A 26188-nucleotide genomic window follows, 5' to 3' on the forward strand; every position below is an offset into this window, starting at 1 on the left:
AAAAAAGACAAAAGTATTCTAATAGTGATACCTCAAGTGTGAAAGTAGGCTAATCCAAACTAATAATTAAATCCACGTGAAATGCACAAACACGGCCTCGACTGTTGACCCCCTGATCCCGTGTGGTTTACAATGGTATTAATTATGTCAGTGTAATGTTAGGTGCATACGAGCGCATGTTTGTCATCCCAGAAAATCCGATCAATTATATAAATAATACTCTGATCAGAGTTTGATCAAAGTGTTATTTGCATAAGTGTGAGCATAGTGCAATCCAAATGAGCAGAAGGTGGAGAGGAAAATGTTTCCATCTTCCATTCTGTGAGTGTGCAGAAATCGGACTGCACTCAGATGTCATCCGAGTGCGGTCAGATGGTTTCCACGGACTCACTGACTTGTATGGCCAAGTGCGATCCAAATATCGGATCAAACTTGGGCATGCAGCAATTTTTTACTCGGATAGGAACAATCAGAGAAAAGGTATAATAGAAACAAGTCACCAATTCTGCATTTATTACCCACACCTGGTTTAGGCTCCCACTCCTGAGAAAAAAATACTGACCAGATACTGATAGTGGGGTTGTGGCCTTAGGATGAGAAATTGATGTCATTATAGTCACTATAAAGCTATTTTGGGTACAATGGAGGTGCAGGTATACACAAGTTCTTTTCTTAAAATTCCCCATAGGTTTGGCTTCTCATCAATACATCCTACTCAGAAGTCCCTTCAGATCCAGGAGAAATAAAAAGGAAAAGGCAGCTCCATCAATATCAAATGCAAATGAGCAATAAAGAGTCTATTTGCTTCTGATATTTAGAGCGCTGCCTTTTACATTATTACTGCATGAAGGATATGGAAGTCTTAAAAACACTATGTTCAATTCTCCCAGTCTACAGCAGCACTAATAAAATTCTCATCTTAATATGAAGATTATGCTGCCATTCTGATATTCAAAATAAGTACCCCAGCCTCATCAGGTGTAAGAGATTTATTTAATCAATCATGTGTATACTACCAATCTATTGATATACCAGTTCAACACATTAAAGGGTATATCTAGGACTTTAAGACAAAAATAAAAAATGTTGCTAAGCACTAACAGGCAGGTAATTGCAACTTACTTGCCTGTTGTTACCGGTGGCGGTCTTCCTTGGCACAGACCGTTCCTGCCGGGATTATGAAGTGTCTGCTGTCATCACGTCTACAGAGAGGAGGCTTCTTTTCTGTTTCGCTCTGTTGACAGAGCGTGACTTCTGACGTAATTCTGATTGACAGCTGGATCCCTGCTGCCCAACTTGGGGAGCCGGCTGTCAATCAGAATGAGTCGGAAGTCACGCCCCGTCATGTCGCTGTTGAATCCCTGGAAGGAGCGGTCTGTGACCGCTCTATGCCGGGGAAGAACGGCGCCGGGCACAACAGACAGGCAAGGTGCAATTACCTGCCTGTTAGTGCTTAGCCACATTTTTTTTTATAAAGTCCCGGATATCCCCTTTAAGATTAGAGAATATGTTTATGTTGGAAATTTATGGAGCTTGGTCCTGGGCTATAGCAAATTTGCATTGTGGAATTAAGGCACCTGCAATCCAGCAGAATCAGGATGGGTTGTCGGCTGTGAGACATAGCCAAAGACTCTGGGAAGAAGATAGAAGCTGTATATTATGGTTACATGGCACTCAATGAGCTCTAAGTAGTGTACAGAAGCACTGACAATGCCGATGCTTCTGTAGGACCTGGCAGTAACATGATCACCAGGTCTCTGCCAGAATAGCAAAGTTGCTGGGTCCTAGCAGTCCAAGATCAGTTCCGCTAGTGACTTATGCTTTCCCCTGTAACTGGGCTCCATATGGATGCCCTAGTTACACTGTGAAAAAAATAATCAAAATAATAAAAAAAAAAATCTATTTTTTTTTTTTTCTATGATCTCCTGGGTAAAAACTTGTGCACCCCCCAAATAAATATGTGGGTGTGTAATAATCATAAAAAAGTAATATGAAGCAGAAAGTCACCACAGCAAAAATCTATTTAAAAAAAAAAAAAATCTGAATTTAAAATACATTTTATGATATACATGGTAAGAAAACCTAGAGAATTCACTCAATGTGGTAGTCATATGTCATTTGGTGTGAAACAAAACAAAAAAAAAAATCTATTTGTTTTGCAAAAATAATTACACAATACGTTATATGTAGCCTTGTGTAGCCATGTCAGTGGAAATAATAAAAAAAAAAAAAAAAAAGTTATGGCTGCTCAAAAGAGGAGAGGCAAAAACAGAAAAAAATGGCTTGTCATTAGGGTTCTTTCTTGCCTGTCCATTAAGGAGGTTAATTGTCAAGAATGTTATATTTCTGTTAAAAAATATATTAAAAATGCAGTATTTAACAAATGTCACTATAAATTGTTTTAATATTTTTAAAAAATTCTTATTCAAATTCAATTATCCCTTGTTAGTGTCTAACAAAAAGTGTTTTTCTGACATATACATATATATATATATATATATATATATATATTTTTTTTTTTTTTTTTTTTTTTTTCTTATTAAAGCCACAATGTTATTTTTTTTTAGTAGAGTATTCTAATGTTAATTGAATTGCTAAATTCTAAAATACTTCAAAGCAATATTCATTCAAAGCAGCTTGAAAAGGAAAAAAAAAGAACTTTAGATCTCCTAGGTATGTATTTATAGTGTGGAAAAAAAACACAATAAAAATGTAAGATAAGACAAGATAAAAAAAAAAAAGCACTCTCTATAAAAGGTGGATTGAACAATAGGAGGTTCTCAGAGTGAAAAAGATGCCGGGGTCCCCAGGGAAGCCATTGCCAGGAAATGGGTGACTCATTCCACACTCATTCTGGCATCATCCACCAAATAAAGACAAAGAGCTGAAAGGCCGACGATACGAAGGAACGCAGCTCGGCTGCCTTTCATTCTACTGCCACAATGAGCAAGCCATCAAAAGATCACTCATTGTTCTGCCCAGAATACACAAAGCGCCCTTGCTGAATCATGACTTGTTCTTCTATGTCTTTCAATGGGCACATGCCCTCACAAAGGGAGGCTAATAAGGGCCGTTGGCCACTTGCAGTTAGGGAAGTCCGTCCTCCTACTGCCATACAATGCTATGTAAACCGAGAAGTGCTATATTTTGATGCTTTCCATTTTCTGTAAATGATGCCTTTGCCTGTACATGTGAAATGATAGCTGATGACTAATATGATCAAAGAAAAGAGGAACAGCAGCAACACTGCAGTCGTCATATCGTAGCCATATACTGAATTTAAGGCTAATTAGAGAAAAGCAAACGTTGTGGGTAAAGCGTTGAAATACCATTTTTTCCCCAGTTTACCGACTAAAACATTTACTCTCTATCAAGGTACAGAGTATGCCAACGAATTAATAAATTACTCCGTCTTCGGGCTTATTCACATGTCAGATTTTTCTATATACGAGAAAATTGGACCGATTATTCTTATCAAACGGTCATCTGTTTTTCTCGTACATGCAGAGATTTAAAGAAATACATTTCTCCGCCTTGTCCATTCTGATAGTCACAGATCCATAGACTTGCATTGCTGATTTTGATCCGACTCTTGGATCAAAATAAGACAGGCCTCTGTGATTTTCAGGGGAGAATGGCCCCACAGACAATCACAGGAACGAATACGGTCTGTGAAAAATACTGATAGCACTCATATTCCAAAGACATACTGATAGGGAATCTAGATTGTGAGCCCCAATGGGGACAGTGATGATGATGTCTGTAAAGCACTGTGGAATTAATGCCGCTATATAAGTGAGTAAAGTAAATACGTGAACATCGGACATCTGAATGAACAAAAGCAAGACGGCCGCCATCCAATATAATGTTAGAGAGTAGTGGACCCAAGGTAGCTTAATTATATATAAAAAAATGACCACAATGTAACAGAAGGGATATCTGGGGCTGCGCTTTCATTTCCTGTAAAGACAGAACACCATTTTTATTATTTATGATACACGAATGATGATTGGAGGATCTATGACTGAAACGTTTGTTTTTTTTTAATATTGTGAACTCGATGGAAAACAAATCTTTTGTATAGCCGTCCATTTTTCTTCCATTTTTAACAGAACCATCAGTTTCAAATGGATGATAAATGGACATGTGTTGATTAAAAAAAAAAATCCACCAGTTTTTTTCATCCGAAACAAAAACAAAAAATGTGCGAATAACTTTTTTTGCCCCATTTTAAAAAAAAACAAACAAAACAAACAAACAAAAAAAAGATTACAGCTGGATTCGTCTTTTGTTTTTAAATCACTGAAGTCAATGTGAACGTATCTATTTTAAAGTGCGTCAATTTGAAACGGATTCAGTTTTCCTTTTTACTGGATCTACTTTAAATGGATGATTACAAATCCATTATAAGAGGATATGACAAATGATCATCTGTTCCATCGACTCCAATGTTTAAAAAAAAAAATAATCCAGTTTTTTTTTTTTTTTTTTTTTTTAAGCCGGACACTAAACTTTACCCTTTTGTTCCTGCTAAAAGATAGATTGCTGATGGATTTTAGTCGGACAGAAGAGATTTAGAGACATTTCTGTCCCCGTTCAAATAAATGAATCCGGCAATGTATAATTTTATTTTCGTTTTTGTATTCCCCAAACAAATACAAAAACAGAAATAACAGGATTGTGAACTCCGCTTAAGGCCACGTTCACACGTTGGGTATTCAGTCGTATTTTACATCAGTATCTGTAAGCAAAAACCAGGAGTGGGTGATAAATACAGAAGTGGTGACGAGTTTCTATTATACTTTTCCTCCGATTGTTCCACTCCTGGTTTTGGCTTACAGATACTGATGTAAAATACTGACAAAATACTGAATGTGGCTGGCCTAACAGATAAGAAATCCTTTCTATATGTCCGCTTAAAGCCCCCGTCCCACATAGCGAGATCACTGCTGTGTCACGGTTTTGGTGACGCAACAGCGACCTCACCAGCGATGTCGCTATGTGTGACACTTTGCAACGATCAGGCCCCTGCTGTGAGGTCGCTGATCGCTGCAAAATGTCCTGGACCATTTTTTGGTCTTTGCCCTCCCGCTGGTCAGCACACATCGCTGTGTGTGACCAGCGGGACCAGCGATCAGGCTGGTAACCATGATAAACAGCTGGTTACTAGGGGCACACGCACATGCGTTACATGCAGATTGTAGGAAAAAAAGGGCGCTGGACCAGCAGTGATCAGTTGCTTGTAGAGGTAGCTTTATTCTAAGCCGTTAAAACAATCCATTAAAAAGCAAATAGTTTGCAAGTCAGCACAAAATAAAGCATCTTGAAACTAAAAGACAGGGATGAACTGATGTACAAGCTGTCTCTAGGGATAAAAGCATCGAGACAAAACACAATGAAAGCCTCCTAAACTTTGGCTAGGAAGATGTTGACCATGTGTTATCATTTCATTTCCATCAGTGAAGACAGTAACAAACTTATGTGATAAAGCACTATAAATTCATTACGTGTCAACTCTACGCACCCAAAATAGCATCAGGCTGTATTTAAAAAAAAAAAGCTGGAAAATCGGTACAAAAAAAACCCCCAAACACACCCTGGTGTAGACCAGATGTTTCGGTCATGGATTTTCATTTCCTCTATTATGTGTATATTCAAGGAAAATTGTATTCATTCCTATGATACAAGCCGAATATCTGCTCAAGAAAAGAGTCTGAAAATAAAAGGCATATAAGGAAATCCCGAGACACCTGAAGGATCATTATGTATTGTATCTACTGAAGTAATGTAATAATGGATTGGAGAAGACAGAGCACCTGTACTTTTACCGTCGGATCAGCTGTCGAGCCGGCTTCTCCATAGACATAGTACCTACACAATGTCCAGTTGGTATAGAAATAAAAGAAGAGACATTAGATGAGGATGATGCAGCGCCTCTTCCCAGACTGTGTGGCAATTTAATTCCCATGACACATCAACATTCTCTTCAAACCCCAGTAGAACTGACTTACTCTTGTTGGTCTGTCACATTTACAAATTACAAACAGACAATTAAAAAAAGAAAAAAATCTAAAACTTCATACAAGCTACTTTTCCACTTGACCACAACAGATGTTTAATCCATTATGATGATTCACGATGCTCCATAATGAGAAAAAGCCCTTATGTCAGTGTGGTATGATCTTCTGTAATCCAGTTCTTCATCACGTAATATGGTACCATGGTTATGAAAGTACCTAGCAGTATTGCTGTAGTCATAGCCTGGCTTTCTTACGTGTCCTGATTTTCAAAGACAGATTAAATATCAAATGTACTGCTTATATTATTCATCCTTGAGTTCTTTCAATTGGGCCAAGAGAAATAATGTAAAATAATACTGTTGTGTTAGCTTACCATTCATTAGAGGACTTAAGTCCTGTTTTATATGTTTTGTATACAACATATAAAACATCTATATAAAAGTCCTAAACCACAGACCAGGAAATCTCGTCTCAAGCATATACGGTATTCGCTACACTAGATCCCAGGCAGCTACGTCCCTGTATTTCTTTGCGCAGATACCTGGGAGGCAGCAATAAGCAAATTACCATTAATTTCAGTATTTACTTTTTCATACAGAACATTATAGCCTAAATATAAACTAAAAATATAGTAAGGGAACTGTGTGGGCGTTCAGTGGTTAGCACTGTATCCTTGCAATGCTGGGGTCCTGGGTTCAAATCCCACCAAGGACAACATCTGTAAGGAGTTTGTATGTTCTCCCCATGTTTGGTGGGTTTCCTCCGGGTTCTCCGGTTTCCTCCCACACTCCAAAGACATACTGATAGGGAATATAGATTGTGAGCTCCAATGGGGACAGCAATGATGAGGTCTGTACAGCGCTGTGGAATATGATGGCGCTATGAAAGCACAATAAATAAATTGCTGACACTTCGGTATCATTCCTATTTGATCTTGATGGCCAACCCATTCCAAAACCATGGATGTTAGTATACAGTGGAGCCTCTTTTGAATCAATAACAGCCTCCGCTCTTCTGGAAAGACAAGCCATAAGACTTTGAAGTGTATCTGTGGGACTTCGAGCAGTCAAGTACTGATGTTATATGCGATGACTTGGGTGGAAAACTCATTCCAAAATGTCCAAAACTGGAGCCCCAAGGTTAGAAGAATAAAAGGGTCTAGATGTCTTTGTCAGTCGTAGGTTTAACATTATTTGCCATTGAAAATAAACACCAAATGCTGAAAGACCGTCCCCTACCAATATCCCTCCTATACCAACTCTTCCAGCAAGCACCATCTATTCCAATACTTGGCATTCTCCAGGCAATGGGCAAACTTACAATCGTTCATCAGCCTGCCAGACAGTGAGATGTGATCTCTCTCCAGAGAACATGTCCACTGCTCCAGAGTGCGGTGACAGCGTTCCTTACACCATTCCTAGCACAGCTTTGCACTGGACATGGCGGCGATCATAGGCTTGTGTGCAGCTGTTTGGCCATGTTAATACTTTATAACGCAGTTGAAAGCTCTTGTAAAACCCGTATTTGCTGACTGACAGGGAAGTTCCAAGGAATTTGAATTTCCTGTAGGCGATCCAACTTAGTTAGCGGATCACTCCCAAAGATTGGAGAAGGATCAGCTTCTCTCATACATACCATAACAAATGAAAATGTACTTCCTTAAAAAGTAATCATCTTCTCACTTTTTATTTCATAAATCAATAATATACATTAAAAAGGAAACTTTGTGCAATCTGTTTTTTTCTCTGCCAGGAATGATCGTTCATTTTCAAAATTCTCAATTTATGAGTATAATCTGTATTCAGTGAAAGCAGTTTTACATTATGAAGCTAGATGGCAGTTGGTACTGATCAGATTCTAGGTAGACGGGAGGAGGAGGGTGGAGCTATGCCTCTACATAGAATCTTATAAGTACCAACTGCCATCTCCTATCTCAGTAATGGGAAAGTCTGTCTTCACAGAAAACAGATTTTACTCTTAGGCCACGGCCCCACTGTCAGTATTTGGTCAGTATTCGGTCAGTATTTTTTCCCAGGAGTGGGTGATGAATGCAGAATTGGTGACTTGTTTCTATTATACCTTTTCTCTGATTGTTCCTCACCTGGTTTTGGCTCCCACTCCTGAGAAAAAATACTGACCGAATACTGATAGTGGGGCTGTGGCTTTAAATTGAGAATTTTGGTTGATGACTGATCAGTCCAAGGAGAGGAAAAAAAAACAAATTGCTCTGATAAGATATATTACAAAGTTGCTTATTTTCACATGTACTATTGATTTATGATAAAGATGTAAACGGTTACTCTTTAGATATTGAAATAAATTCCCACTGAACAGTTCGCTATTGTGACCTACTAAGCACATATTCTATACCATTTATTATATTGTGCCCAATGTTTAATGCAACCTCTAACTAAACTTATACTTCTAATAGGATACAAAATATTAGTAATATTGTTCCCTACCAACTGTGACCTATTATTTTGTAACGTAGATTAATGTATTATAAGTAGACTGGTGGACCTGTCAGATGTACAACAGTAATATACTGCCCTCTAGTGGGCCAGTGAGGCAGTTACATCACAGCTGCAATATGAAAGGTCCCGGGAAGCTTTAGATTCTTAAATTCCAAAGATATCTCAGCTTGATGAGAATATTATAGCATTAAAAACGTAACTGTCCAAAAAGTATCATAGAAGTATCCTAACATGCATTTTTTTAGTCGTGGTAGGTCTAAGAATAGATGCTTGCATTTGAAACGCGTTGGTTTTCTCTTCTACGTTACTTTTTGGACAATTTTTAAATACAATGATACATTTTAAAGGTTTTCACTTCTCATCGAGCTGGAATATTTTTGGAATCTTGTGCTAATCTGGACATTTAGTCAATGAGGATCCTGAGCAATGAGGATCTCACATCATATTACTGGAGGTGAGCTGGTTGCACTTTTGTTTTGTTTTTTGGTCCCGGGAAGTCTTACAATGTTAATCCATCTGTACATCAGAAAATGGGATCAATTAGTAAATCAGTAATGTAATCATGGCAAGTTATGATCCAAAAAGAACTAGTGAGTAGTCTACAGTAAAGTAACAGGGCAGGAAGAAGTACAAGAATAAGAAAAGTCATGAAGGCTCTAATTGGCATAAGAGACTTTAATAAGAAGGAGGATAAAACGGCATCAATAGTGGATTCCACAGATTGTGAAGGAAGAATCCAGAAGGCGATATGTAGAAAATTGCGGTTTTATTGTCTACGCGTTTCAAAGTTCATAGACGTCTTCATCAAGACCAACCACATGAATGTGGAAAAACCACTAGAGAAAGTCGCCGCTACGGCATTGAAACGCGTTGTAAATAAAAAAACACCTTATTCTCATCATCATTTCTGAAGAATTGATTTACTCCAGCAGCGCAGCCCACCTTATGTGTCCATGCAACTGGATCCAAAATCTCAGCAGCAGCTGTTTTTCTTCATGGCTACATAGGGGTTGTGCCTTGTCACAGCTCCACCAGGTGAGCGTAACCAGCACTTAACCACTCTCCCTCCATAGGGTATCACCCTACTGTGTGCTCTGTTTCCCAAGTCTAGATTTATTCAGCTTTAAAAAAATTTCATAGAACTAAATACAAGCTTAAAGGGGTTGTCCACTGAAACCAGTTATCACTTATCCAAAAGATAACTTGATTTGGAGTCTGACCTCTGAGACCCGAAGTGATTAACAGAATGGGGAACTTTTAAACCTGTTAAAATGAAGCGGCAGTACACATTCTCAACCGCGGCTCCATCCATTCCCCATTGAACTTCTGAGCAGTGCACTTAGCTTTTTCCAGCACCCCCTTGGGAATGAATGGAGTGGGGATTGGGTGTACGACTTGCCACAGAAGTCGTATGACTTGTAGAAGTGGGAAACAGGGAGCATAGGAGAGTGCTGGTTACGCTCATCTGGTGGAGCTGTGACAGGCACAACGCCTATGTAAGGATGAGGAAAAACAGCTTCTGCTGCAAAGGGGCTAAATCCTCCCAGGAAATATCGTAACCAATTGGATGAACACGTAAGGTGGGCAGTGCTGCTGGAGTAAACCAAATCTTCAGAAATGATGTACGACTTGCCACGCCACATTTTAACAGGCATACAAAGTTCCTCATCTGCCGGTCGATGGGGACTCTAGAGGTGGGACAACCACCGATCAGCAAGTTATCACCCATCCTATTTTTTTTTTACTGGCTTTATATGCAAGATGCTCCCCCTAGTGGACAAAACTGGTAGGAAGCATCAAATGAGTTACTTGGGCTAGATAAGTGGGGGTAAAAGAGCAGGGTAAAGACTGAGCAGAGGGGTAGCATTCATGTAGAGCTAAAATGTGAGCAAAAGAGAGTGTGGGGACTGAGGGGCAGCCTATATAGTGCAAACAAGCAGGGGAAGCTGCTATTCTACGACAGACAAAACCATTTCCGGTGACTGCCTCTTGAAGCTCATCAAGAGAATGCCAAGAGTGTGCAAAGCAGTCATCAAAGCAAAAGGTGGCTACTTTGAAGAACCTAGAATATAAGACATATTTTCAGTTGTTTCACACTCTTTTGTTAAGTATATAATTCCACATGTGTTAATTCATAGTTTTGATGCCTTCAGTGTGAATGTACAATTTTCATAGTCATGAGAATACAGAAAAATCTTTAAATGAGAAGGCGTGTCCAAACTTTTGGTCTGTACTGTATATAACATAGCACAGTTTTATTTTCAACAAACAACAAATTGTAAAACAACAAAGCAAGACATTTTCAAGAAGTACAGAATCCCTATTCCCCACCAAAAGGGAAAAATATTATTAAAAAGTAATCTATTTTAATTTTTCCCCGAATTCAAGGGTACAACTGAAAATATGATATTTCTGATATGTTTCTACAATGAATAAATATTTCTCCTTCTTTTCCTGGATTGATCATTCACTCTCAAATCACCGGTAAAAGCTGTCTGCAGTGAACACAGATTTTACGCTCATTGAGAGAGATGACAGTTATGCTCATAAACTTCTATGGAGAGTGGAGAGGAGGACGAACTAGAGAAAGACAGATATCCTGCTGCCTGGAACAATCACACCTTAAGCCTATGATTACATCTGCACTAGAGGCTCTTTTGCAGGTTCTGTCATTTATACCAAACAGAAAAGTTCAGCATGCTCCATTGCTTTTTTGAAAAACTAACAGGCACCATTATAGTCAATGGGGTCCATAGGGCACCATTTGGGTGCATCTTGCAATGGGTCCCTGCTCTGCATGCATTCTGTGTCTCGGTTCCATTATAAGAATTCCAAATGCAGAACTTTGCTGACAACTAGAGAGTTTGATAGAATTCTGTTTCCCCCCTCTGGAAGCTACATATATAAATGTCAGTTATCTTAAACTCAGCCCCAGATCTGTTATAGTCTCCCATTTACAGCACACTGTAAAAAAATGGAATCCTGCTCCCATTTCCTTTGCCGCTTCTGTGAGCGATGAAGTAACAATATATATGTGTAATAAACAGTTACTGTAAATTTAGCACCGAGAGGAAATAAAACACTTACTAGAAGCAGCAGCAGATTCTGTGTCGGTCTCATACTCCAGCGGCTGTTAGCTGTGCTTTTAGGGCATACTGATGCCATGGCGATCCCTAACCTAAGACCCGCACAATGAGCCTAAATCGGAGTTAAACTTACAAAAAAGGGGGGAGGGGGAGGCTCATCTAGCAGACTTGGCCATATATTACAGGGTCGGCCAAAGGTAATGACATTTGATTTGCAGCAGCTGTAGATAAAGGGAACTGGTGGGGCACTTGCTTCAGCATTTAGGTAATGTTGTTGAAACTTGTAAAGAATAAACTTTATGACCGAAAGAGATCCAGTCTTCCCCATGCTGATATCAGACTCTAGGCTTCTAACCCCTTCACCCCCCAAGTCTGTTTGCACCTTCATGGCCAGGCCAATTTTTTCAATTCTGACCAGCGTCACGTTATGCAACAACTCTGGAACGCTTCAACATATCCCCCTGATTCTGACATAGTTTTTTCGTGACATATTGTACTTCATGATAATGGGAAAATTGATTCAATATGACTTTGTTTTTTTTATTGGAAATTTTTGACTTTTATGACCTTAAACCAGAGAGTTATGTCACAAAAAAAGTTAATAATATTTCCCACATGTCTAATTTACATCAGCACAATTTTTTGAAACAATTTTTTTTTTTTTGTTAGGAAGTTAGAAGTGTTAAAGGGGTATTCCCATCTCCAAGATCCTATCCCAAGATGTAGTAGGTGAAATAATAACATTAGCAAATTACTCCAATTAGAAATGTAGTATAGTATTTCTGACTCGCTATTAGTGTTGAGCGATACCTTCCGATATCGGGAAATATCGGATCGGATTGAATCGGACCGATACCCAAAATATATCGGATATCGCCGATTCCGATACCGGAAACCAATGCAAGTCAATGGGACACAAATATCGGAATAAAAATAAACCCTTTCTTTCCTTGTAGGTTAATTCTACATGAAGGAAAACAGCTAAGAATAATGTAGAATGTATTACATGAAAAGCCGGCAATTCAGCAGCGGCATACACCTGTACCCGACAATTTAGAACAGAAAGAATAGAGCTTCACACATAGATTAGATAGATAGAAACATGTCAGTCACATATATATGAAGTACAGTGATAGTGTTGGTTACTGTACTTGTCATTTAGTGTAAAGGATTTATTAAAAAAAAAACTGTTTTCATGCACTTATTAAAAAAAAAATTGGCGTGGGGTTCCCCGTAATTTTAGTCTCTAGCGGAGGTTAAGCAGACGGCTGGGGCAGATGTTTGAAGCCTGGGAAGGGGGTAATACCCACGGAGCTTCCCAGGCTACTAATATCAGCCCCCCGCTGAATACCTAGCCTTTACTAGCTATTAAAATGTGGGACCCCAAAAAAAATGACATGGGGTCCCCCCTATTTTAATAGCTAGCAAAAGGCTAGGCAGACAGCTGGGGGCTGATATTAATAGCCCAGGAAGGGTGCCATGAATATTGGCCCCCTCCCAGGCTAGAAACACCAGCCGTCAGCCGCCCCAGAAATGGCACATTCATAGGAGAATTCTCCCACGCTGTCAGTGACGTACATGAGGTGAGCTGAGTTCATTGGACATGACCTCGGCTCATCTGGATGCCGTCACAGCCAGACACTGAGGAGCGCAAGCATGCCTGCGCTTCTCAGTGTCTGCGGCATGGCAAGCTGGATGGCAGCTTTCGGCTGCGATCCAGTCTGTCATGTGAATGTAGCAGAGCTGGAGCCGTCCTGGGAACCATGGAAAGGTAAGGATGAGGTTGCTTTATTATTTTACTTTTATTGCTGGAGATCGTTTGCTTCAGCTGGAATGGGCGTGACGGTGAGTATGGTTTAATTTAGAACAATAAAGAATTGTGTCTTTATTTCAATTAAAGGACTTTATTCTGGGTGTTTGTGTTTTTTTTAACCTTGACTATGGGGTTAGTAATGGGGGTGTCTTATAGACGCCTCTCCATTACTAACCTGGGCTTGATGTCATCTGGCATTATAAGCTGACATCAACCCCAGCCCTATTACCCCACTGCCACCGCTACAGGGCAGCGTGGAAGAGCGAGGCTAAGTGCCAGAATTGGCGCATCCTATGAATGCGCCATTTCTGGGGCGGCTGACGGCTGGTGTTTCTAGCCTGGGAGGGGGCCAATATTCATGGCACCCTTCCTGGGCTATTAATATCAGCCCCCAGCTGTCTGCCTAGCCTTTGCTAGCTATTAAAATAGGGGGGACCCCACGTCATTTTTTTTGGGGTCCCCCATTTTAATAGCTAGTAAAGGCTAGGTATTCAGTTGGGGGCTGATATTAGTAGCCTGGGAAGCTCCGTGGGTATTACCCCCTTCCCAGGCTTCAAACATCTGCCCCAGCTGTCTGCTTAACCTCTCCTAGAGACTAAAATTACGGGGAACCCCACACCAATTTTTTTTTTAATAAATCCTTTATTTTAACACTAAATGACAAGTACAGTATCCCTGTACTTCTTATATATGTGACTGACATGTTTCTATCTATCTAATCTATGTGTGAAGCTCTATTCTTTCTATTCTAAATTGTCGGGTACAGATGCTGAATTGCCGGCCGGCTGTTTTAAAGAGACGGTGCATAAAAACACTATTACTTTTTTTTAATAAATCCTTTAACACTAAATGACAAGTACAGTAAGCTGAGTGCTGCCATCCAGCTTGTCATCCTTCAGAGACACTGCAGAGCGCAGGCATTATGGGAACTTCCGATTCCGGAATTCGATTTTCTAAAAGTATCGGAACTCCGATACCGCGAATATCGGTCGATACCCGATATTTCAGTATCTGAATGCTCAACACTACTCGCTATGTCTCTTTCCTCATGTGCAGGCATTGCAGGACCTTAGGTATCCATGGTTACGACCACTCATATAGAGACAGTTAGTTGCTAGTGATTGTAACCATGGAAACTTTATTATTGGGATTGCTCTATTTAGCCTTGTGCATTATAGATTATATTGATTATGTTCTTAAGGTTAAAGAATAAAGAGATTTTTTGATTCAACAAAAAGTAGTAATCTTGATTTGTATTGTATTATTCAACTGCCCCCCGTATGTCCATGATCATTTAACGGCATTACTAATAAATCCCAAAAGGTGGCACTGTTGTATTAAAATCACCAAGTTGTTTCTTTTTTTTTTTTTTTTGCTTTTTTAAATACACTGAGCAGGTACAGCTGTTCAAAGAATAGGCTACAATCTAAATAGTATAGCATATCAGGATTAGATTTAAGTATTGGTCATGAACCAAACGGGTTTGAATAATCGTACCTGCATATACCTAAATTGATGGAATATTAATATCCAAAAATCAGGGAAAATGAGAAGATTAAAAGAAAAGAAAAGTAGAGGAGGCTGATCCCCCCCCCCACTTTGAGATACAAGCTGTCAAATATGGATGAAAAAAAACAACAAAAAAAACAGCTTGTGACTATATATCAGAAATGTGTGAACATTAGATAAGTAGAGTAAATTGTCATGCTAACAATAAAATAGAGAAGATCCTACAAGATAAATGAAGTCTGGTACATTAATAGACATCTGTGTTTATAATACGCATTTAAGATGGGAAATATCAGAATTTTGCCTGTGAGATCATCACCATTTCTAACACGAACAGATTATTAATAGTTTATTCTGCAGGAAATCTTCATGATGCAACAGGACTGACATAGTTCCACTGGGAGTTGCCTCCAGGCTGCCAGGCAGTGATCACATATTTTCTGGAAGTCCAGTGATTTCAGAAACACTGTCAAAATTCGTACCACTTTGTATCGCGTTTCACAGGATATATAAAGAAAAATGTTTAAATAAGAAAAAGATAAAGAAATGTTGCCCTCTTGGAAAACTGCAACTAATAGGTAGGAAAAGTGTGGCACTGTCTAAGGACTATTACAGCTATGAGTACGGGACACCAGCGAGTGCTCAGAACTTCTCACAGGGGTTATTAAGTAGAATTTCAAGGCATAAGAAAAGCATATAAAAAATACATTTTTAGGATCCCTTTTAATTATGTAACAAATGCAATCTTATAAAAAAAAGGAGATTAATACATTTTTCATTTTTATTTGGCAGTTCTCTTTGAGATTTATGTTATGTATATATTTTTTAAAGAAATAAAACATCTTTTAATTCAGCAACATTGCACCAAACTTACATTTAGCTCCAAAATAAATAATTGAGAAGACCAGATATTAAAATTTTTTTTTTCAAGTATTTCAACATAGTAGGAATCTTTCAGAAATATTTTCCCTAGGCTAGCAGAGAATAGGGTAGGGTAGGGTATAACATTTGGATACCTATTTCCATATCGGATGCCCAGTTGAGCAGAAGTTTGAATTTCATCTATGTGTAAATTAGGATTAGGAAGTGCATTGGTAGGCGTATCAGTGAACTTGCAGTCATTGGCTCTTATTAGGCTATGTGCCCACGATGCAGAAATGAAGCAGAAAATTTCTGCAGCATTTCTGCATCTCCCTGGCAGAAAAAACGCATGCAGATTGTGCATGCGTTTTTCCTGCAGAATACATGCGGATCCACATGCGTTTCCGCATGCGGATTGACAAGCGCTTTCCAGGCGATAGCATCACTTGGAAAGTGCTTGACAACTAGGTCACACTGTATAAATCCATGCAAACAGCATGGATTTATATAGTGTGACCGTAAAAATAAAATAAAATAAAGCTATACTCACCCCCGATGCCCCGGCGTGTGCTGCAGCGCTGCTTCCTCGCTGGTTCCTGGCTGCCGGCATATCGCGAGACAGAGCGGTGAAGGGCCTGCGGTCACATGACTGTGATGTCACCAAAGGTCCTTCAGCGATGCCGGCATGCAGAGAAGCCTTCGGAAAGGTGAGTATAAACTTTATTATTTTATTCTTTTTTTACAGGTACAATGGTACCCAGGTCTGGATGAGAGTCTCCTCTCCTCCAGAACTGGGTACCATCCGCACATAGAGACGCATAGAATTCGCTTGTACAAATGCGGATTCTATGCGTCTCAATGCAAGTAAATGGCGGCCATTCCGCTGCACTTCCGCAAAATTAAATGACATGCTGCGGATTTTTGTATGCAGCATAAACGCTGCGTAAAAATCCGCAGCATGTGCATAGAACATGCGGAATCCCCTTGGGGACCATGGGGTGCGGATTACCTAGCGTTTCACAAGCGTTTATGCTGCGGAAATTCCGCAGCATAAACGCTTGAAAAACGCTACGTGGGCACGCAGCCTTACGGTCTCCCTGCCAGCGCCACCCACTGCTTCTTGATTAAGCGTGGAGAGCAGAGGAGACTGCTTGCAGTAGAGCCTCTATCAATCAAAGGTCACATGACTAAATTACGTCACCGCAGGTCCTTTTAGACCACCGCAAGCCGTACAAGAGACTGGACGCACCGCAGAAAAGACCGGGGGCCATCGGAAGGTGAGTATAATGGGTATTTTTTACCATTCTTATTCTTTTTTTTAACTATTAACTTGGTCACACTATATAAATCCATGCCGGTTGCATGGATTTATATAGTGTGACCAAATTGTCAAGCACTTTTCCAAGTGATGCTAAAATCGCTTGGAAAATAGCTTGATAACCCGCATGCGGAAATGCATGTGAAGAACGCTTCACAAACGCTTCTACCTGGCAGGAAAAACGCATGTAAAATCCGCATGTACAATCCGCATGCGTTTTTCCTGCCAGGTAGATGCAGAAAAAATCTGCAGCATTTCTGAATCGTGGGCACTTAGCCTTACACTGCTCTATCCTGCATTCCCTCTTGTAGCCTAGGGCAAAGGTTTTTGACAAATTCCCTTTACGTAAATCATAAAGAATCCTTTTAAGCCTAACTTGGAATTTGAAAGGGCAGAATCACAGGACTGAAGTTACAGCATCTAGAAGTCTGAGTTTGGCAGAAGCTTCCCATATAATTATGTAGCAGGAACTGGAAATTACAAAGAATAATGGATCGGGGCTACATTTCATGGTTGGACCACTTTGTATATAAAATACTAATGCTACAATATAAAACAGCAAAATCGTAAACTATGCGCTAATGGTGTACGTTAATCGTTATGCTCGGTTACCTCTATTTATAAATATTCCACAATGGAAAACTTTTCTTCTACATAGAGAATTTCTATTCTAAGGTTGGTTTGCACATAACAAAAAGAAACAAAACTTAGAATGAATAGCATGCATCTCTTACCAAATATAGCAGGAAGGTGTGTAGACCTGTTCCAAGTCCCACAGAGGACAGAATGCCTAAGCCTACCCAGTAGGCACACCATAAAAATTTCTTTTCAACATACTGTACATACTGTAAGAGAACGACATTCGTAAGTATATCAGCAACTTCACCACACACTGACTGCTATCCTTTTTGTTTCTGGCCTAGAGATGTTTCTTTCTTTATTAAACTTTTCTTCCATTTATTAAACACTTAAAATAATAAACTGACTTCTGACTAAAAATTATCATGATACTACTTAAAGCAAACAAATACATATAATTGAGTATATCATCCTCGCCACTTTTAACTCATTATCCAGATGTATGTGTTCATGCAGAAATGCATGGATGTTAAAGAGGTTGTGCAGCATCTTTACTGTAATTCCTGCTTTGAATGCTGTGATATACTGCTGCAAACCATGAGGGATAGTTGTTGAGGCCACCCTAGAACGTCCAACAGGTATCATAGGCTACAGCCGATCAGCGAGCGCTGACTGGTCGCAGTGGTCACTCAACTGCTTGGAATCACATTGAAAACATTGCTGGAACTCAACGACTCCAGGAGGTAGGTATCCAGAGTTTTTATGTCGTGATGAACACTGAAGAGATTAAGAAGCTGTTGTCCGGTAGTGGACAACTCAAGCCATTAAAGTAAGCTGCATGTTATATAGAAGCTTATCGGTAACCTCTACAGCATCATACAAAATAAAATAAGAAATTTAAAGGGATTTGCCCACTGCCTTCTGAGGTTGTTTCCCCGCCCAGCACCAGCCTCTTCATCTTGATTGATAGCTCATTGTCTGATTATCTTACGTTGGTGCCCGAAGGCAAAGACCGTGAGCTATCCATCAAACTAAAGAGGCTGGTGCTGAGCGGGGAAACAACCTGGGGAAGTAGAGGGCAGTTATGTGCTCAGTCACACCCAAAGCACTTAATGCCTCATTTGCATATTGATTAAAATGCTAATTTTGCGGGACTGTTATTTACAGATTTCTTTAAAAAATATATCATTAAATATACAGGATGTAAAGAAATATTTTCACTGCAGTGTCCTGCAACTGTATGTCTGATCTTTATATGATGATTATGACAAATGACTGGAAAACAAATAAGACTGATGATCATGTCAACCACCATAGCTTTTCCACATACTTTAAAAGCTAAAAGAAAAAGAATGGAAAAAAAGCAAAGTTTTCAGCATTAAAGCTCAAGGGATAGACTCACTTTTTCCATCTATCATAATTTACACCAAAATTAAAATGGAATGCATTTGTGTGCATCATGTTCAGATGTATTTGGAGGCTTTTTTTATTTGTTCATTTAATTTTATTTAGGGGTGAGGGGGAGACGACTGAAAACTATACCAAGGCTTTTCATTAGACAAACAAAAGGAAAATTCTTTAAAAAAAAAATAAAAAAAAAATAGAAAAATATTATATATATATTTTAATAATGATAATACATATACACACACCTATACATATACATATATATACAGGGTGGGCCATTTATATGGATACACCTAGATTAAATAGGAATGGTTGGTGATATCAACTTCCGGTTTGTGGCACATTAGTATATAGGAGGGGGAAAACTTTTCCAGATGGGTGGTGACCATGGCGGCCATTTTGAAGTCAACCATTTTGGATCCAACTTTATTTTTTTCAATGGGAAGAGGGTCATGTGACATAAAACTTATTGAGAATTTCATAAGAAAAACAACAGTGTGCTTGGTTTTAACGTAACTTTATTCTTTCATGAGTTTTTTACAAGTTTATGACCACTTATAAAATGTGTTCAAAGTGCTGCCCATTGTGTGGGATTGTCAATGCAACCCTCTTCTCCCACTCTTGACACACTGATAGCAACACCGCAGAAGAAATGCTAGCACAGGCTTCCAGTATCCGTTGTTTCAGATGCTGCACATCTCGTATCTTGATGGTATGGTGTGGTATATGGGGTACAAAGATAGTGGGGCCATTCTTCATCAATGGAAACCTCAATGCAACTGGATATCTGAAATTGCTACATGATGATGTGTTGCCCTCTTTATGCACTGAAGATGGCACGTTCACAGAGTTTTTCCAACAAGATGGTGCACCACCACATTATGAGTGTCAGGTCCGAGCATTCCTACATGAACAGTTTCCTGGAAAGTGGATTGGTCATCGTGGGCCAGTTGAATGGCCACCAAGGTCTCCCAATGACCCCCTTAGACTTTTATCTTTGGGGTCATCTGAAGGCAATTGTCTATGCTGTGAAGATACGAGATGTGCAGCATCTGAAACAACGGATACTGGCAGCCTGTACTAGCATTTCTTCTGCGGTGTTGCTATCAGTGTGTCAAGAGTGGGAGAAGAGGGTTGCATTGACAATCCAACACAACGGGCAGCACTATGAACACATTTTATAAGTGGTCATAAACTTGTAAAAAACTCATGAAAGAATAAAGTTACGTTAAAATCAAGCACACCATTGTTTTTCTTATGAAATTCTCAATAAGCTTGATGTGTCACATGACCCTCTTTCCCATTGAAAAAAATAAAGTTGGATCCAAAATGGCCGACTTAAAATGGACGCCATGGTCACCACCCATTTGGAAAAGTTTTCCCCCTCCCATATACTAATGTGCCACAAACAGGAAGTTGATATCACCAACCATGCCCATTTAATTTAGGTGTATCCATATAAATGGCCCACCTTGTGTATATACACTGCTCAAAAAAAATAAAGTGAACACTCAAATAACACATCCTAGATCTGAATGAATGAAATATTCTCATTGTATACTTTATTCTGTACAAAGTTGAATGTGCGGACAACAAAATCACACAAAAATCATCAATGGAAAATCAAATTTATTAACCAATGGAGGCCTTGATTTGGAGTCACCCCCAAAATTAAAGTGGAAAAACACACTACAGGCTAATCCAACTTTGATGTAACGTCCTTAAAAGAAGTCAAATTGGGGCTCAGTATTGTGTGTGGCCTCCACGTGCCTGTATGACCCCTCTACAATGCCTGGGCATGCTCCTGATGAGGTTGCGGATGGTCTCGTGTGGGATCTCCTCCCAGACCTGGACTAAAGCATCTGCCAACTCCTGGACAGTCTGTGGTGCAACGTTGGTGGATGGAGCGAGACAGGATGTCCCAGATGTGCTCAATAGGATTCAGGTCTGGGGAACGGGCAGGCCAGTCCATAGCTTCAATGCCTTCATCTTGCAGGAACTGCTGACACACTCCAGCCACATGCGGTCTGGCATTGTCCCGCATTAGGAGGAACTCCGGGCCAACTGCACCAGCATATGGTCTCACAAGGGGTCTGAGGATCTCATCTCGGTACCTAATGGCAGTCAGGCTGCCTCTGGCGAGCACATGGAGGGCTGTGCGGCCCTCCAAAAAATGCCACCCCACACCACTACTGACCCACTGCCAAACCGGTCATGCTGAAGGATGTTGCAGGCAGCAGATCACTCTCCACTGCGTCTCCAGACTCTGTCATGTCTGTCACATGTGCTCAGTGTGAACCTGCTTTCATCTGTGAAGAGCACAGGGCGTCAGTGGTGACTTTGCCAATCCTGGTGTTCTGTGGCAAATGCAAAGCGTCCAAACGGTGTTGGGCTGTGAGCACAACCCCCATCTGTGGACGTAGGGCCCTCATACCACCCTCATGGAGTCGGTTTCTAACTGTTTGTGCAGACACATACACATTTGTGGCCTGCTGGAGGTCATTTTGCAGGGCTCTGGCAGTGCTCCTCCTGTTCCGCCTTGCACAAAGGCGGAGGTAGCGGTCCTGCTGCTGGGTTGTTGCCCTCCTACGGCCCCCTCCACGTCTCCTGGTGTACTGGCCTGTCTCCTGGTAGCGCCTCCAGCCTCTGGACACTATGCTGACAGACACAGCAAACCTTCTTGATTCAGCTCGCATTGATGTGCCATCCGGGATGAGATGCACTACCTGAGCAACTTCTGTGGGTTGTAGAGTCCGTCTCATGTTACCACGAGTGTGAAAGCACAACCAACATTCAAAAGTGACCAAAACATCAGCCAGAAAGCAATGGTACTGAGATGTGGTCTGTGGTCCGCACCTGCAGAACTATTCCTTTACTGAGTGGAATAATTTCCATCTATTGTCTATTCCATTTGCACAACATGTGAAATTGATTGTCGATCAGTGTTGCTTCCTAAGTGGAAAGTTTGATTTCACAGAAGTTTGATTTATTTACTTGGAGTTATACTCTGTTATTTAAGTGTTCCCTCTATTTTTTTTGAGCAATATATATTATATATTATTTATATTTATATTTATATTTATATTTATATTTATATATATATATATATATATATATATATATATATACATATACATACACACACACACACATATATACAGTACAGACCAAAAGTTTGGACACATCTTCTCATTTAAAGATTTTTCTGTATTTTCATGACTTTGAAAATTGTACATTCACACTGAAGGCATCAAAACTATGAAGTAACACATGTGGAATTATATACTTAACAAAAAAGTGTGAAACAACTGAAAATATGTCTTATATTCTAGGTTCTTCAAAGTAGCCACCTTTTGCTTTTGATGACTGCTTTGCACACTCTTGGCATTCTCTTGATGAGCTTCAAGAGGTAGTCACCGGAAATGGTTTTCACTTCACAGGTGTGCCCTGTCAGGTTTAATAAGTGGGATTTCTTGCCTTATAAATGGGGTTGGGACCATCACTTGTGTTGTGCAGAAGTCAGGTGGATACACAGCTGATAGTCCTACTGAATAGACTGTTAGAATTTGTATTATGGCAAGAAAAAAGCAGCTAAGTAAAGAAAAACGAGTGGCCATCATTACTTTAAGAAATGAAGGTCAGTTAGTCCGAAAAATTGGGCAAACTTTGAAAGTGTCCCCAAGTGCAGTTGCAAAAACCTTCAAGCGCTCCAAAGAAACTGGCTCACATGAGGACCGCCCCAGGAAAAGAAGACCAAGAGTCACCTCTGCTTCTGAGGATAAGTTTATCCAAGTCACCAGCCTCAGAAATTGCAGGTTAACAGCAGCTCAGATTAGAGACCAGGTCAATGCCACACAGAGTTATAGCAGCAGACACATCTCTTCAACAACTGTTAAGAGGAGACTTTGTGCAGCAGGCCTTCATGGTAAAATAGCTGCTAGGAAACCACTGCTAAGGACAGGCAACAAGCAGAAGAGACTTGTTTGGGCTAAAGAACACAAGGAATGGACATTAGACTAGTGGAAATCTGTGCTTTGGTCTGATGAGTCCAAATTTGAGATCTTTGGATCCAACCACCGTGTCTTTGTGCGACGCAGAAAAGGTGAACGGATGGGCTCTACATGCCTGGTTCCCACCGTGAAGCATGGAGGAGGAGGTGTGATGGTGTGGGGGTGCTTTGCTGGTGACACTGTTGGGGATTTATTCAAAATTGAAGGAATACTGAACCAGCATGGCTACCACAGCATCTTGCAGCGGCATGCAATTCCATCCGGTTTGCGTTTAGTTGGACAATCAATTATTTTTCAACAGGACAATGACCCCAAACACATCTCCAGGCTGTGTAAGGGCTATTTGACCAAGAACGAGAGTGATGGGGTGCTACGCTAGATGACCTGGCCTCCACAGTCACCAGACCTGAACCCAATCGAGATGGTTTGGGGTGAGCTGGACCGCAGAGTGAAGGCAAAAGGGCTAACAAGAGCTAAGCATCTCTGGGAACTCCTTCAAGATTGTTGGAAGACCATTTCCGGTGACTACCTCTTGAAGCTCATCAAGAAAATGCCAAGAGTGTGCAAAGCAGTCAAAGCAAAAGGTGGCTACTTTGAAGAACCTAGAATATAAGACATATTTTCAGTTGTTTCACACTTTTTTGTTAAGTATATAATTCCACATGTGTTAATTCATAGTTTTGATGCCTTCAGTGTGAATGTACAATTTTCATAGTCATGAAAATACAGAAAAGTCTGTGATATATATATATATATTAATTACTGATGCGACCTCCACCATTTTTTTCATGCATTTGGGGCACTTTGTGTTACATGTGAACATAGCAGACGGCACAACATGTGCAATCCTACACAACGTTAACAACTAATGAAGTCTCTTGTTAACATATTATATATAAAAGAAACATTTAATATGAAGACTGAAACAATCACATAAAATAAGTGGAATCATAAATAAATATTATAACCAGAGGCACAGGACTTGAGTGACATATGGAGAACATACCTGTTGATGTGCTCCTTCAATATAATACGCTACTGTAAGAGATGAAAGGAGGAGCAATAGTGAGCCCACCATCCCACGACGGTGCCATAATCTATAGGACAGATTTAAGTCATGTAAAATTATTTCTTTCTTTTTATACATCAAAAACAAAGAAATTAAATACAAAAGTACCAGGAAGTATTATTAAATAATTTAAGTTTATTTGCCAGAAATCAGCAACGAGATTCCCACCACCTTAGGCAAGTACATTAAAAAATGATCTGTCTTTCCCTAACAATTCACACACCCCCTTGACAGGCCATGGGTCTATCTGTATATGGCTCCCCCTTCCTTCTCCACAATCCAATTGACCTGGAACTGTGGGGAAAAGAGACATGGACGTTGCATAGTATTCATCCACTGGACCAAAATCAGCCCAGTCTCTTCAGTGGTATTCTAATCGACCGTAAACTGTGTGACAAACGGAAGTGGAAACGTTTGTGGCCAATGACTCTAAAAAGTAAAGATGGCTTAGAAATATGAAAACACTAGCAGTAGTACTGTGCATGTGTACATGGAGGTGAAAGAAAAGGGCTGCACCTAGAACTGTACCTTCCTCTAGACCCCTATCCCCGTCAGTGTCTACCATACCACTGAAAGTCTGATTTTAAACCCTACAGCGGATCCTTAGGATGCCTCACTTCTCCCTCCACAAGCTAGAAATCACTTCTTAAACCATCTATAGGACTTTTGATTATATCGTCTGTCACAGTCATCGCCAGGTCTGGAACCTGGCTGCTCAATTTAGCAATGTAAAGTAAAGACATGGCGTAATTTTGCCTTTATACTGAATAAATTGATACATTTGGTGAAAAAAATCTGCTCTGTGGATCTTGTTTAATCACCATTTGAAGTTATCTTCTAATTCGATTCCTGTGCACAAGGGCTGTGAGTAGGGTCTTCTGCTCCGGCCGCTCCACCTGCCTGCAGTGTTTCAATGACAGGTCATTGATTTTTCAGTCACCTGCCTTTTGTTTGAAATTTCATGCTGCCGCCGTCATTGGTGTGGGTGGCGGGTTCAGAGTTTCATTTCATGGATGGTCTTCTGTTCTTCAATAAAATGGCCCCGAAGCATGAAGACCATCCGTGAAATCAAACTGCGCATGCGCCACCCCACACCAATGACTGCAGAGGCACGAAATTTCTAACAGGAGGCAGGTGACTGAAAAATCAGTTACCTGTCATTGAAACACTGGAGGCAGGCAAAGAGGCAGAAGCAGGAGAAGACCCTACCCACAGGCCTTGTGCACAGAAATCTCATTAAAAGAAAACTTCAAATGCTGATTAAACAAGAACCACAGAGCGGATTGTTTCACCAAATATATACATTTAATCAGTAGAAGAGCACCATTACAACCATGTCTTTACTTTACATTGCTAAGTAGAGCAGACAGGTTCCCTTTAAATGCAGCTTATGGGTAAGGAAGGGCAAACTGAGTATTTTTGCTAGTGTGTGGAGTAGATTGTCCAAGTTTTTGAGGAAAATTTGGAGAGTTTCTGCTCAGTTTCTTCTCGATAAACTCCTCAAAATATTCAGTGTGAACAAACCCTAACAATAGGGTTACATGGGTCACATATTAACATTCAACAGCTGTTTTTATATTAAAAGGCAATGATAAAAATATTACATTAAATATTTGCCCAATTTGCTGGACTATAATAGAACTGATTGACTAACTTAATCTAACTAATAAACACTACCTAGTATTGGGTAACAAGACACTGAAGGTTGGAAAATAATTCAGGAAATCACTTACAAATTTCACATTAACCAATTGACCTTTAAAAAGCAAACAAACCTGAAACATTGAGTCTTATTTTTATAAGTGTGTGCAGCTTAAAATGCAACATCGTATTGAATTACAGAGCACTTACACCAAGTCTATCTACACATCACCAGGCTTGCCAACTGTCCAGAAAATGTAGATATATTATACATACAGACATACACGATTTGTATGAAACTGGAGGAGTTTGTACAGATTATTATGATTGTAATAATCATTTCACAGTTTACAGTGAATGCTGCTAAGGTGGTCTTATCAGAATTGTAGGCTGTTGTCATT

The 26188-nt window shown here is 39.9% G+C and overlaps 1 protein-coding gene across 3 annotated transcripts in view; it reads right to left on the reverse strand.

The window, feature by feature from the left end:
• The window catches only part of VMP1 (vacuole membrane protein 1), a 169302-nt gene that overhangs the window by 106739 nt on the left and 36375 nt on the right, over nucleotides 1-26188 (reverse strand). For 2 of the 3 annotated variants that reach the window (XM_073665563.1, XM_073665556.1), the window contains 2 exons: nucleotides 24084-24174; nucleotides 17816-17926 (listed from right to left, as the gene is read on the reverse strand). In XM_073665563.1, coding sequence (XP_073521664.1) covers nucleotides 17816-17926; nucleotides 24084-24174 — 202 coding nt within the window. The remainder of the gene's footprint in view (nucleotides 1-17815; nucleotides 17927-24083; nucleotides 24175-26188) is intronic. The other variant, XM_073665571.1, reaches the window with a different exon arrangement.

Source organism: Phyllobates terribilis, unplaced genomic scaffold, assembly GCF_046119375.1.
Source record: "Phyllobates terribilis strain yellow unplaced genomic scaffold, ASM4611937v1 Scaffold_2__4_contigs__length_985480577, whole genome shotgun sequence".
Taxonomy (NCBI): Eukaryota; Metazoa; Chordata; class Amphibia; order Anura; family Dendrobatidae; genus Phyllobates; species Phyllobates terribilis.